At 41.1% G+C, this 15,620-nt stretch overlaps 1 protein-coding gene across 2 annotated transcripts; it reads left to right on the top strand.

Annotated features, from left to right (window-relative positions):
* Window positions 1-500: 500 nt before the first annotated feature.
* LOC121377629 lies at window positions 501-15,251 on the top strand. 2 transcript variants are annotated; one of them, XM_041505697.1, is made up of 4 exons: window positions 501-689; window positions 11,827-12,054; window positions 13,312-13,437; window positions 14,804-15,251. In XM_041505697.1, the coding sequence occupies exons 2-4, from the start codon at window positions 11,835-11,837 to the stop codon at window positions 14,962-14,964; spliced, it is 507 nt and encodes a 168-aa protein (XP_041361631.1). In that variant the 5' UTR covers window positions 501-689; window positions 11,827-11,834; the 3' UTR covers window positions 14,965-15,251. The 2 variants fall into 2 exon arrangements, with proteins under 2 accessions (XP_041361631.1, XP_041361632.1); XM_041505698.1 differs by lacking the exon at window positions 501-689 and adding an exon at window positions 7,821-7,937.
* Window positions 15,252-15,620: the final 369 nt, after the last annotated feature.

The following is a 15,620-nucleotide window of genomic DNA, read 5'->3' as shown; positions in this document are numbered from 1 at the left end:
CTCTCTTTCTGTTTCTCATTTTAGTCTGTTTTTCTCTCTCTGTCTCTGTCTGTCTCTGTCTCTCTGTCTCTGTCTCTCTGTCTCTCTGTCTCTGTCTCTCTGTCTCTCTCTCTCTCTCTCTCTCTCTCTCTCTCTCTCTCTCTCTCTCTCTCTCTCTCTCTCTCTCTCTCTCTCTCTCTCTCTCTCTCTCTCTCTCTTCTCAATCATCGTAGTTTGAAATCTGCTGTTGTCCATCATCTAACAATAAAAGTTTAAAAATATTACAGTTGGTATTATTTCCTAGTGTTTTTGGTCTAGTTTCTCGAACAAACGTTTTTTCTTCTTCGCATTTACTGACACTTGTACGTGCGTATGGCAACGGTTTCAATTGCAACCTACGCCAATTATAACAAGCTAAAGTTACGTTTTACACGTTTGACCAGCCCAATATCAAATAGCATATCATCCGGTCACATGCTCGTGTCCCTTCGACTTTTAAACCGATCATTAAATTCTGGGATGTCCGCCATTGGTAACATGTTTTAAAAAAATGTATTGTTTAATCTTATTTCGTGTAATTTGATTTGAGACGCTCTCAGTATAGACGACACGTCTGCCAGTGTGAGTGTGCGGGTGTAAAGTAAACACGATTTTGTCCTCTTGAAACATTTGCGGGATACCGCGAACATATAATGTCAAACAACAGCAAAGTAAGAGTTTATTATTTTACGGTTAAGTTATTTTAAAGGGATATACCCTAGTTTTTAAACACTAAGGTATATCTTTGACTATTATAGCCGTTTTTGATATCTGAAATCATATTTTACTTAGCTTTGTGTTTTTTGTCATCCTGGTGGTTTTAATATCACAAAATTCATTTCTCATATTGTTAAAAACACATTTCTCATATTGTTAAAAACGAACGTGCGTCTGAGAAGAAACCGTTATGGAGTCGAGTTTTAGTCCGTTTTAGAGGGTATTTCACCATTTCACGGTCACAGACTCATGTTTCACTCAACTGTAACTTTATTCAAATGTGTTTCAGATGTGTAGATTAACGAAGCTTAGTGTTATCTTTCACGGCTTGAAACTAGGGTATGTCCCTTTAAGGGCGATCTGTTGCAGTGTTTAATTTTAGTTGGAGTTGGGGTGGGGGTATGCGTTGAATGAAAGAAAAAAGAAAGAAAAGATGTGTTTTATTTAACGACACACTCAACACACTGCAATTACAGTTATATGGTGTGTGATATATATTTAGAGAGGAAACCCGCTGCCGCCACTCTTTTGACTACTCCTTTCGAATACGAGGCGGGACGTAGCCCAGTGGTATAGCGCTCGCTTGATGCGCGGTTGGTCTGGGTTCGATCCTCGTCGGTGGGCCCATTGGGTTATTTCTCGCTCCAGCCAGTGCACCACGACTGGTATATCAAAGGCCGTGGTATGTGTTATCCTGTCTGTTGGATGGCGCGTATAAAATATCCCTTGCTTCTAATCGAAAACAGTAGCCCACGAAGTGGCGACAGCGGGTTTCCTCTCTATATCTGTGTGGTCCTTAACCATATGTCTGACGCCATATAACCGTAAACAAAATGTATTGAGTGCGTCGTTAAATAAACCATTTCTTTCTTTCTTTTCGATTATCCTACAGAAAGGATAGTACATACCACGGCCTTTTGCTACACCAGTTGTGGAGCATTTACTGGAAAAAGAAATAGCCCAAATGGGCCCACCGACGGGGATCGATCCTAGATAAATACACTCATATGTCAGAATTACCCCATTTGTGACATCCAATAGTCGTTGATGAGTAAAATCAATGTTCTCTACTGGTGTCGTTAAACAAAACAACGTTTAACTTTAAGTTCCGCCCCAACGCGGAATGAAGACTGCGCAATAACATATACAATTTCATCCCAAAGTCAAAGTTCGTTAACCTCTAATTTTAAACAGCGTTCTGGGTAACAAAATACCTGGTGTTGACTTTTTTGTAGAAATACTTGTCACGAAGTGTGTTTTTTTATCTGGTCGGTTTGTAATATCAGTAACATAAAATTGCGTAATATGTTTATACAAATAACAATAACTTCAAACTACTAGAGCATTTTAAATACTACCGATAGCATCTTACATATAAGGATGAAATAAATATCTGAAAAGGCATGTCCGAATTGGGTTTTTTGGGTTTTTTAATGAACGATAAATAAAACTAAAGTTTGTTTTGTTTAACGACACCACTAGAGCACATTCATTTATTAATCAACGGCTATTGAATATAAAACATTTGGTAATTTAGACATATAGTCTTAGAGAAAATCTGCCACATTTCCCCATTAGCAGCAAGGAAGTTATGTGTAGACACTTTCCTGCAGACAGGATATCACATACCATGAACTTTGATATACCGTCGTGGGACACTGGTTGTGACGGGGAAAAAAACAAACAATCACAGAATGGGTCCACTGACGTCATTCGACCCTACGACTAAAGCGCAATACGCGGGGGTGGGACGTAGACCAGTGGTAAATGCGCGGTGGCTTTGGGATCGATCCCCGTCGGTGGCCCATCAATTGGGGCTACTAGTATTTCTCGTTTCGGCCAGTGCACTTCAACTGGTATATCTAAGTCCGTGGTATGTGTTATCCTGTGTGTGGGAAGGTGCATATTAAATATCCCTTGCTATTAATGGAACAATGTAGCGGGTTTCCTCTCTAAAACTATATTCCAAAATGACCAAATGTTTGACATCCAATAGCCGATGATTAATACATCAATGTGCTCTAGTGGTGTCGTTAAACAAAAGAAACCTCTTTCCTACAGACAGGACATCACATGCCACAGACTTTGATATACCATCGTGGGGTACGGGTTGTGACCGGGAATAAAACAATCAAAGACTGGGTCCACTAAGGTGATTCGATCCTACAACTAAAGCACAATACGCGAGCGCTCTACCGACTGAGCTAGATCCCGCCCCCCCCCCCCCCGCCCCCGCGTGTGTAATACCAGCGTCCACTGACAACAGCTAGATCCCGCCCCCACGTGCGTAATACCAGCGTCCACTGACAACAGCTAGATCCCGCCCCCACGTGTCTAATAGCAGCGTCCACTGACAACAGCTAGATCCCGCCCCCCACGTAATAGCAGCGTAATCCCGCCCCCACGAGCGTATAATACAGCGTCCACTGACCACAGCTAGATAGTAATCCCGTCCACTGACAACAGCACGATCCCCGCCCACGTGTTTAATAGCAGCGTCCACTGTAGCAGCGTCCATGACCAGCTAGATCCCCGCCCCCACGTGTGACCACGTCCACTGACCACAGCTAGATCCCGCCCCCACGTGTGTAATAGCAGCGTCCACTGACCAAGCTAAGATCCCGCCCCCACAGCGTCCGTCCACTGACCACAGCTAGATCCCTAGATCGCCCCCCCCACGTGTGTAATACCAGCGTCCACTGACAACAGCTAGATCCCGCCCCCACGTGTGTAATAGCAGCGTCCACTGACAACAGCTAGATCCCGCCCCCACGTGTGTAATAGCAGCGTCCACTGACAACAGCTAGATCCCGCCCCCACGTGTGTAATAGCAGCGTCCACTGACAACAGCTAGATCCCGCCCCCACGTGTGTAATACCAGCGTCCACTGACCACAGCTAGATCCCGCCCCCACGTGTGTAATAGCAGCGTCCACTGACCACAGCTAGATCCCGCCCCAACGTGCGTAATACTAGCGTCCACTGACAACATGTAGATCCCGCCCCCACGTGCGTAATAGCAGCGTCCATTATAGATCCCGCCCCCACGTGCGTAATCAATTGACAGCTAGCGTGTTGTCCACTTCCAGCTAGATCCCGCCCCAACGTGCGTAATACTGCGTTCTAGATCCCGACCCAACGTGCGTAATCGCCCTGACAACATGTATATTGTTTATATGTATCATTTGGTAGCGCGTGTTGTCATAAACGTCTGTTTCACCGCCCTGTAGGGATGTCTAAACTGGAGGGAAAACAAAACAAATATATAAAACAATGGGGCAATGTAGAATGTTTTTCTTAAATGAATGAACGAATGAATAAATGGATAAATGGAAGATGTTTTATCTTATCATCATCGGCTATTGGACGTCAAACATATGGTTAATCTGACACTGTTTTAGAGGAAACCCGCTGTCGCCACATAGGCTACTCTTTTACGACAGGCAGCAAGGGATCTTTTATTTGCGCTTCCCACAGGCAGGATAGCACAAACCATGGCCTTTGTTGAACCAGTTATGGATCACTGGTCGGTGTGAGTGGTTTACACCTACCCATTGAGCCTTGCGGAGCACTCACTCAGGGTTTGGAGTCAGTATCTGGATTAAAATTCCATGCCTCGACTGGGATCCGAACCCAGTACCTACCAGCCTGTAGACCGATGGCCTACCACAACGCCAGCAAGGCCTGTCGCCCCGTTTCAATGAATGAATGAATGAATGTTTAATTACATCGAGCACAAAAATACGTATAGGCTATTGGGTGTCAAACATATGTTAGCACATGTACATGCTTATTATACATGTATATATATTTTTTGTTACGTAAATTGATTTTATGAATGCCAGTAATAAAGCAGCTGTATATCCTAACCTATCAGTCACTAGGTTATCACGACTTTATTCACAGACTATATTCTGACATTGAAATGCCTGAGAGAATGTATGGCGTGCAACCTCTCCAATGAAGCGTTAAAACCAACTAGGATCCCAGTTTACGGCACGATCTTAGCGCTAAGATCACCTTAAATGCCTAACTACTGTATACCCTTTAGGCGATCTTAGCGCTAAGATCACCTTAAATGCTTAACTACTGTATACCCTTTAGGCGATCTTAGCGCTAATATCATCTTAAATGCTTAACTACTGTATACCCTTTAGGCGATCTTAGCGCTAAGATCACCTTAAATGCCTAACTACTTTATACTCTTTAGGCGATCTTAGTGTTAATATATCTTCGTAAAATGGGACACAGTTACTGTTGCCGGCATTGGTGTACGAACCCAAAAGCTACCAGCTGTAAGTCCGACGATCTAAACACTACAGCACCTAAACCCGGTGTGGCTCCCTGGTGTTGGTGTTACTGTTGTTTCTTTTGTTTGTGTGGTTGTTTGTATTTGTATTTGTTTTGTTTTGTTTTGCTTATTATTTTGTTTTGTTTTTGTTTTTGTCTTTGATGTTGTTACTGTTTGTTTACTTTTACTAGTTTTATTGTTTTGTTTCGTTTCGTTTCGTTTCGTGTTTATCTTTGTTTCTCTCTCTCTCTCTCTCTCTCTTCTGATCTGTCTGCTCTGTTCTTCTATTTTTCTTTCTTTTTTTCAGGTTGGTGTTTTTTTGTTGTTGTTTTTTTAGCATTTATTTTTGTTTTTAGCATTTTGTTTTCAGTTTTTTTTCAGTTTTTTTTTTTGGGGGGGAGGGAGGGGTTGTGGAGTTGTTTTCCGTTTTAAATTTATTTTCCAGCTTGAACCCACCTAATAATGAAGGACACTGTGCCGTCTGTTTAGTCGTGACTACATGAATGCCCTTAAGTTTGTAAGTGACACGGAAGTGCCTCGTAGGTAATACTAAACCAAATATCTTCCGGCTGGGTCAAACTTGGAGGTGTAGCCAGTGTTTTATAGAGACGTTAACACCACAGGTCCAGTAATCGGTGATAAATGCCAGTGTGTTGGTTGTAAAAATAAAAATAGTGTCGACTAAGCAAAAAGGTAAACAATTGTAATTCATCTAGTACTACTGTGTCAAGTAGCCTTGCGCTTGAAACATATTTGAGGTACCTGTAATAAAAAAAAAATGAACTCAAATATTGTACGTAACTAGGGTAGTCATAGACGCTATCTGTTATATTTGAAATGAACAGCTTGACCCACTTTTTTTACTAATTCACTTTAAGGGTGGGGGTGATAGTGTTTTTATCCGTGGTGTTTATGCTGATTGATACCAGCCCGAGTACTCCAGGCGCGTGCGCGGGGCGGGGGGGGGGGGGGAATGGGGGTTGGGTTTTTTTCATATCCCCCCCAGACCCCCCGCCACGGGCTTCGCGCCTGCGGCGCTCGCGGTGTCGGGCTTCGCCAGACACCTCGACCCCCCCCCCCTGCAACATTTCCTGCGCACGCCCCTGTACTCTGACTGTAAGAGAGATAGACGGACATTGAATGTCCTTATAGCTCTCTCTTACAGCACGAGCGTAGGAAGGTGCCGAAAAGGGGTGGGTGGGGGACACACTTTTATATTTACACACTTTTATATTTACACACGTTTACACTATCATAAAGCCCCCCCCCCACCCCCACCCCCCACCCCCACCCCCACCCCCACCGCTTCCAACGCCAGTGTACAATCAGAGTACCCGGGCTAGATTGATACGTACAGGTGGGAGTTACATATGTTACTGTTGTCGTCTGTGGGATTTGATTTGGTGGACCACCGTGTAATTATACACTGACAGTTTCCACAAGTTGGTTGATTTACGTGCCACCAGGATGTGTATAGACTACACACACAGATAGACTTTCTGGGAAACAGGCGACTCGCGGGGAACGCGTTAGGTGAAAGCAAAACAACGAATATATATGGCTGGCTGTATGCAGACTGATTGTATGCAGTGTTATAGGCTGGTCCGTTCGGAACAGAACAGAACAGAACTGTATTACATTCACGCCGTTACACTACAGCATTAGAGGAACATGCATACTAAATTACATACATTTGTCAAGATGGTTTACAGGATGAAATATACAAATAGTGTGTAATACATATTTACAATGGTAGCCATACATAAAAATAATATACATGTTTTGTCATAGATGCATGATATATATTTATATAAATAATATCAACAGTTTAATGTTAGTAATAGTGGTAGTAGCTAATGAATAGAGTTGTTGACTAGTTTAATTTCTTGGGTTTTTAAAGACCTTGCAAATTATATTTATAAATGTTTTTAGTTTTTTTTAATACACTTATTTTCTTACTGTTTATTAATTCTTTCAGACAGACTGACTGACTAAATAAATTAGTGACTGGATGACTGACCGACTTGCTGAATGACTTACCTAACAGATGACTACCGATCGACTGACTTACTGACTCACTCACTAACTTGATTATCTGATTAACCTTTCTGTCTGTCTGTCTGCCTGTGTCTGTCTGTCTGTCTGTCTCTGTCTATGTCTATGTCTATGTCGATCTGTCTCACTGTCTGTCTGTTTCTGTCTGTATGTCTGCATGTCTCTCTCTCTCTCTCTCTCTCTCTCTCTCTCTCTCTCTCTCTCTCTCTCTCTCTCTCTCTCTCTCTCTCTCTCTCTCTCTCTCTCTCTCTCTCTCTCTCTCTCTCTCAATTGGCTCATCAAATGTCGTGGTATGTGATATCCTGTCTGTTGGAAAGTGCATATAGAAGACCCCTTGCTGCTTATCGGAAAGAGTAGCCTATGTGGCGGCAACGGGTTTCCTCTAAAGAAATATGTCAGAATGACCATATGTTTGACGTCCAATAACCGATGATAAGATAAAAATCACTGTGCTCTAGAGGCGTCGTTAAATAAAATAAACGTTACTCTTTTTTTTGCTCTGTCGGTATGTCGGTCTCTATATATTTGTCAGTCTGTCTCTCTATCTGTCTCTCTCTGTCTGTTTGTCTGTGACTGTCTGTCTGAATGACTGACTGATTGACTTCCTGACTCACTGACTGATTTACTGAATAAATCACTGACTCAGTGCTTAATTTACTTACTGGCTCATTGTTTATCAGCACATTACTGATAAACAAACATCCTGTTTCATACATTTGTGCCCGGCTAATGAGGAAATATTGTCAGAGTCGAAACTGAAAACGACGGAATAGGCTTATGTTCCGGGTAGGCAACGCAACACGACAAACGTCCTTTGTTCAACCAATAAAGCCGTGCTCAATCCACGGCACGTAAAGGTGAGTGACGGGAAGGGTTTTAAAGTTTGGTGGGGTATCAGAACGTTGTTGAGAGATTCAGTTTGTCATTTAAATGTGTTTCTATTTTATTTTCCTGCTTATTGTCATTTAACGTTCAAGCACGCTTGAGCACACGCCTCAGTTATTCGGGCTGTGTATGTGTGTGTGTGTGTGTTTGTTTGTTTGTTTGTCTGTGTGTGTCTGTGAATCTGTGAGTGTGTGCGTGCGTGCGTTCGCGCGTGTGCGTGCGTGTGTGTGTGTGTGTGGAGCTACCGGGCCCTGAACGTTTTGAAAAATTAAAGGGACATTCCTGAGTTTGCTGCAATGTTTAAGACGTTATCGACTAACAGAGACTTTTTAACGATTTTAATTACATATCAAATATATTTTTCTGCATAAACTATTAGTGGCCGTATATTAAACGTGTTTCTGATCGTTCTAATATTTGTACTAGGTTAAATTTCATTTTATTTCCTAAAAGTGTTTTTTTTCGTACGTACGAAATTATTTAAAGACAAAATCCAGTTTGGGTTCCTTACAAATATTAAGACTACCAGAAACACATTGAATATACAGACACTGATATTATAAACAAGAAATATGTTTAATATGTAAGTTTAATTGTAGAAATATGTTATTAGTCGGAAACATCTTACAATGCAGCAAACTCAGGAATGTCTCTTTAATATCCTCCATTTTGCATTCACTTCCGCGTTGCCAAGGTTGAGTGTGTGACCTTTGTTCCTCTGCAGTATGGATACGGTTTTGGCTCTTCTCCAAACGACCCGTCTCTGTTTAGTGGTGTGGTGGATTGATAAGGCGTCTGATTCACGGCTGGTAGATAATGGGATCGCATCCCGGTATCGGGTCAAACTGAGAGATAATGGCTGAATGGGGGGGGGGATACGATCACATTACCCCTCCCTCTGTTCCTCCCCCTCCCACACTACCTCTAACACACACACTCAAACATTACCCCCTCCCTCTGTGTGTCTCTGTTCCTCCCCCACTACCTCTAACTCACACACACACACACACACAGACACACACACACACACACACACACTCACACACACACACACACACACACACACACACTCACACACACACAGACACACACGCACGCACGCATGGGTCGTAGCCCAGTGGTAAAGCCCTTGCTTGGTGCGCAGTCATTCTAAGATCGATCCCCGTCGATGTGCCCATAGGGCTATTTCTCTTTCCAGCCAGTGCACCACGATTGGTATATCATAGCCCGTGATAGGTGCTATCCTGTCTGTGTGATGGTACATGCAAAAGATCTCTTGCTGCTAATGTAAAATGTACAGGGTTTCCTCTATAAGACTAACAAAAGTATCAAGTGTTTGACATCCAATAGCCGACGATTAATATATCAATGTGCTCTAGTGGTGTCGTTAAACAAAACAAACTTTATACACACGCATACATACAAACACACACCTACACCTACACACACACACACACAAAGATGAACGCAGTTATCATATTCATAACACTTTCTTTTTTTTAATTTTCATTTTTATTCGATCTTGCATTCACATATTTAAATACATACAGTACATCTACACAAAACTATGATTGTCACATTAAAAAGAACAAATATATATATGAATATTATACAAACTTACAGATATTGCTTGATACATTTATGAAAATAAAGTCTGCTCAATATTTCCCCATCTATTTCTTATTCTAGAAGGGTTTGCCGGAGGGTATAAATATAATGGATATAATTCTATTTGTTTATGAAACTTAATATGTTCTATACAGGTTTTTAGATTTGGTAATACTTTTTTTCATTCTACGTATATGTATATATTGCTTCATTAACAATAAACACAAGTTAATAATGTCAGATTTTGTAAAAATTAATAAAAATGCCAAACAAAAGAGTATCGGTTCTATAAGTTATAGTCATATTACATTTTGTTTTCAGTGCCTAAAACCCCCCAAACCAAACCGTTCGAACACACTGACATTCAGCAAACCAAACCAAACCGTTCGAACACACTGACATTCAGCAAATAAATGAACTAATGTCAGAAGTACATTGTTCAGCTTCATATAAATTACACTGCATCAATTTGCTGTTGGTACAATATATTCTATGATTTATTTTCAATTGGAGAGATTGTGATTTGAATCATCTGTTATTTTAAAAGGAATATTATAAATATTTCCCAATCTTTATCTGTAATTTCTATCTGTAATTTCTTTCCCATGTTTGCTGTGAAATAATTGATTTTGCGTCTAATTTCTTTGTTGCTTTATCGTATTTTTTCAATAAATTTATAGTTGAATTATGTTAGCATTGCTATTTGTCAATATAATCTTCCAATTGTTTGGTATTGCATCCAATAGTCCATAATACAGTAAATAATTTACATTTAGGTTATGTTGTCTGCAACTCATGTGAAATGAAGTCTCCCTCATTATCAACTAAATAATTTATGAAAAATACTTCAGGCTTACACCATATTTTATAATATTATATATTTTATATTTTATAATATTTTGATTAAACCAAAGAGGCTTTGATAAAATATCTCGTGGTTAATTTGTTGGAGCTGAGCACTTAACAGTTACAGACGCGGATGTGAAAATACACCGCGGCATGATGTCTTTGCCACACTCGCCACACTCAGACCCAGTGTCGGTGTATTTTGGGCTTTAGACTGATATAATGGCAGCAGACTCGTACCCAGTTCCGGAGTGTTTTGGGCTTTAGACTGTTATAATGGCAGCAGACTCGTACCCAGTTTCGGAGTGTTTTGGGCTTTAGACTGTTATAATGGCAGCAGACTCGTACCCAGTTTCGGTGTGTTTTGGGCTTTAGACTGTTATAATGGCAGCAGACTCAGGAGAGTTATAGAAACAAGATGTCCGTTTATCAGTAATGTGCTGATAAAAGAGGAGTCAGTAATGCTAGTATCAGTCCAGCAGCTGCCAGAGCAAAGTTGGCCAACTTTCTGCTGTCTCGACTTCTACAACTGTCCAGTTGCTAGTCTGAGCGCTCTTACAACACGATTCTCGTCGTATAACCCACTAGTTGTTAATCCGAGCGCGAGTCGGGAGTTAGGGAAATTACAACGCAACCGTTGAGTTGGCTAACTTCGTCGTAACAGTTGACAGTCTGATCCTAGCATTAGTCAATAATTTATTCCGAAATAATTCATCCTGACAGTCAGACATACAGTCAGTCAGTAGGTAACGTTTGAAAGTTTGTTTGGTTTAACGACACCACTAGAGCACATTGGTGGACTCGGAACAGTTAGAGTTTGTTTTCTTTAACGTTACCACTAGAGCACATTGATTAATTAATCATCGGTTATTGGATGTCAAACATTTGTTTAATTTTGACATGTAAATTTAGAGAGGAACCCCGTAACTTTGTTACATTAGTGGCAAGGGATCTCTTATATGCACCATCCCATCAGACAGGATAACACATACCACGGACTTTGATATACCAGTCGCGATGCCCTGGCTGGAACAATACATAGCCCGACAGATCTCTAGAGTTTAAGTAAATATTACACATCTTCCCTCTTACAGATATGGGCAGGACGTAGCCCAGTGGTAAAGCGATCTGATGCACGGTCGGTTTAGGATCGATCCCCATCGGTGGGCCCATTGGGCTATTTCTGGTGTATCAAAAGCCGTGGTATGTACTATCCTGTCTGTAGGATGGTGCATATAAAAAATCCCTTGCTGCTAATCGAAAAGAGTAGCTCATGAAGCGGCGACAGCGGGTTTCCTCTCTCAATATCTGTGTGGTCCTTAACCATATGTCTGACGCCATATCACTGTAAATAAAATGTGTTGAGTGCGTCGTTAAATAAAACATTTCCTTCCTTTCTTCTTACAGATTTAAGCATGTACGCAGGTGAGACAAACGAACGTCAGCCACGACGTGATCAGCGAGTCGGTGTCGGCATCATCGGCTTCTCGGCGGGTTTCTTCCTCCACGTGATCGCCATGATGACGCCCTACTGGGTGGTGCTCGACCACTCCAACTACAACGGCTTGTGGTATGGGTGCAAAATGTTCAGTTTCGAGCAGGACTGTAGATACATCCCGACCCGGAACAATTCTGGTAAGTCGTATGTTCACGTCCGTACGTATGCTTGTAAATGTGAGCGCGCGCGTGCGTGTGTGTGTGTGTGTGCGTGTGCGTGCGTGTGTGTGTGTTTGTCTGACAGAGCGATATACATACATACATGCATACACACAGACATACAGACATACAGACTTATAATACATATATGTCTATGTATGTATGTATGTATGAGAGAGAGAGAGAGAGAGAGAGAGAGAGAGAGAGAGAGAGAGAGAGAGAGAGAGAGAGAGAGAGAGAGGGGAGGGGAGAGATAGAGGAGAGCAAGAGGGAGAGAAGAGAGAGAGAGGGAGAGGGTGAGAGAGAGAGAGAGCGAGAGACAGAGAGAGAGAGAGAGAAGGAGGATATAAACGAGAGAGAGAGAGAGGGGGGAGAGAGAGAGAGAGAGAGAGAGAGAGAGAGAGAGAGCGTATGTGTGTGTGTGTGTGTGTGTCATTATATATGTGTATGTATGTGTATGTATGTGTATGTATGTATGTATGTGTATGTATGTGTATGTATGTGTATGTATGTATGTATGTGCGTCTATACCCTCCATAAACTATAAGAGACATATTGTGAACATTTTAAACTTTTGAACTTATATTAAATTGGTTTAAACATTCTATTGAAATTTGAACGTCCTAGAGTTTTGATCAGATAGTTATAAAACATGGCATTGTTATTCTCTGGAGCAGTTTCCACAAACTAATAGAGATATATTTAGGACATTTTGAATGTGTGATTTTTTTAAAATTAAACTTTATTATTTTAAAAACTATATAAATTTAACACTAGCAATTTAAAGCTCCATCTTCTCCTGAATGTTTTACTGCATAGTTCTGAAATTCAGTATGTATATTCTGAGATGCAGTGTTCACAAACACAAATAGAGACATATGTACACATTTTTTAATTTTTTAAATGCTTATTTAAAACTTTCAATATACATTTAACATTGAATCTTGTTCTATAGTTTTTATCGAATAGTTCGGACACTTGGTAGTATTATTCTCTGGGGTAGTGTTCACAAGCAAATAGAAAGATGATGTTTTAATTTTTATTTTTGTATTAAATTTTTAAAATTTAAATAGAAATTTTACATTGGAGATTTTCAAAAATTATTATAGTTAACAAAATAATATTCAAGGTGTTCTTTACTAATTAATAAATTACATGTATCTACTATTGAAGAAAATGAAATCTTAGACAGCAGAACTCTATAGCCAATATGCTTTTGTCTTGTGTTTCTTCTAGCTGAGGAGTCGATGTCGTTGTTGGCGCTTGCATGTTGTATTTTCACTTTGATTGGTATTGCGCACCACTCTTGGAAACGAAACCGAAAGTCCCTCCTTGTGTTGACTGGATGCATACTATTATCTGGTAAGATCTGAGTTCGAATGTCCGCTATCAGTATCCTGTTTATATGTGACAATATGGCAATAGAGCTCTTGGTGTGAAAAACTGTCAATCTCTCTCTCTCTCTCTCTCTCTCTCTCTCTCTCTCTCTCTCTCTCTCTCTCTCTCTCTCTCTCTCTCTCTCTCTCTCTCTCTCTCTCTCTCTCTCTCTCTCTCTCTCTTTCTCTCTCAGGCTTAAGGAGCCTGTACTGACACTCTATAACAGTCATTATAACTTCCATGATCACTGAGAAAATAGTTATTACACTTTTGTTTTTCAACAAAGAGATATAAATGTCGTAAAATATTTACATACAATAAAACGTAATTGGAGCGATTAACAAGCAGAACCTTAGAGAATTTCAGCAATGCATCTATAAAAAATATACTAGTCGTGTACATTAAACAATCCCAAACCCCACCACCACCCCCCTAAAAAAACAACACCACACAACACAAAGAAAGAAAGAAAGAAAGAAAATGTTATATTTAACGACGCACTCAACACATTTTATTTACGGTTATATGGCGTCGGACATATTGTTAAGGACCACACAGATATTGAGAGAGGAAACCCGCCGGCTGGTGGGGCCGGCCCGGCCGACCCGCTGTCGCCACTTCATGGGCTACTCTTTTCGATTAGCAGCAAGGGATCTTTATATGCATCACCCCCACAGACAGGGTAGTACATACCACGGCCTTTGATATACCAGTCGTGGTGCACTGGCTGGAACGAGAAATAGCCAAATGGGCCCACTGACGGGGATCGATCCCACACCGACGGCGCTGTACCACTGAGTTACGTCTCGCCCCACAAAGATCAAAACGACATTCCAAAAATATAATCTTCGAAAGGGCGAAAACAAAACACTTTAAAACATTCTCACAGATGCATATAATACTTGTTTTAACATTTCCAAGAGATACGGAAAATATTTTTATTCGCTTCTCACAATTAAGTTCGGTTGTTTTGTTTACCGACACCACTAGAGCACATTGATTTATTAATCATCGGCTATTGGAAGTCAAACATTTGGTAATTCTGACATATAGTTTTGGAGCAGAAACGTGCTACATTTCCCCATTAGTATGAAGGCATCTTTTATAGGTACCATTACACAGACAGGACAGCACATACCTCATATTTTATATACCAGTCGTGGTGCACTGGCTAGAGGGATACATAGCCCAATGGGCCCACAGAGTGGAATCGATCCTAGACTCCATGCACACTCAAGAAACCCCATGCTAATGTTGTCAGCCCCGCACCACGATGCGCAATGGTACAGGCAGGAGTTATCGAGATATATGAAATAAATAAAGTGTAACTATTTTAACTTTCTAATTCCAGGGGTGTTTGCCCTATTCACGGTCATCCTGTTTGGAGTCAAGCATCCAAAATATCTGAGTTGGTCGTTCAAACTGGATTGTGCCTCGGCAGCCATTTTGCTGCTTTCTGCGGGAATCTGTGTGTCCGGTATTGGACAGGACCAGTATGACATGTTCTCATAGAAACCGATTTAAAAACGATTTGTGGACAGAAGCGATTTATCGCCAGGGAAGTGATATGTGCATTCGCTATGAAGCGATTTATTGATCCACATAAAATATGTGTGTGCTTGAATGTACCTACATCTACGTGTGTATATTTGTGTAAGTATGTGCGCTTGTGTGCGTACGTGTGCGTGTGTGCGTGTGCTGGCGTTGGTATAATACCAACCTCTTCCTTCTCTTCATCATCATGATGATCATCGTCATCCCCATCATAATCATAAATAAAATATAAGTTTGCATTGTCAGAGTATTTTTGTTGTTATTTAAACTATTTTAGGCAGTATAAGGCAGGCAGTTTTCGCCTGGGATGTGATACGCCGTGGAAGTCACACACCGAGGTCGGTACACTAAATTACTTCCTGTCCTAATTGTCTCACCCCACATTTCAACAACATTTATTCATTTACTTTCATGAAGATTCTTCCCACATGTCTGTTTCGGTTTTCATCCATCCGCCCGTTCGTCCGTTCGTCAATCTATCTGTATTTTACTGTATGTCTGTCTGACTATCTATCCATATATCGGTTTAGCTCTGTTAAGCTACCTACACCTCTGTCTATCTATATAAAGAGACACACAGGTGCGCGTGCACACACACACACAGGCGCGCGCGC

The sequence above is a fragment of the Gigantopelta aegis genome, chromosome 7, assembly GCF_016097555.1.
Source record: "Gigantopelta aegis isolate Gae_Host chromosome 7, Gae_host_genome, whole genome shotgun sequence".
In the NCBI taxonomy this organism is placed as follows: Eukaryota; Metazoa; Mollusca; class Gastropoda; order Neomphalida; family Peltospiridae; genus Gigantopelta; species Gigantopelta aegis.
This window is presented reverse-complemented; position numbering and strand designations above follow the sequence as displayed.

Coding starts and splice junctions, on each gene's coding strand:
- LOC121377629 (XM_041505697.1), top strand. CDS start 11,835: ATGTACGCAGGTGAGACAAACGAACGTCAGCCACGACGTGATCAGCGA. Junction 12,055..13,311: donor CCCGACCCGGAACAATTCTG/GTAAGTCGTATG, acceptor TGTTTCTTCTAG/CTGAGGAGTCGATGTCGTTG. Junction 13,438..14,803: donor TGGATGCATACTATTATCTG/GTAAGATCTGAG, acceptor TTCTAATTCCAG/GGGTGTTTGCCCTATTCACG.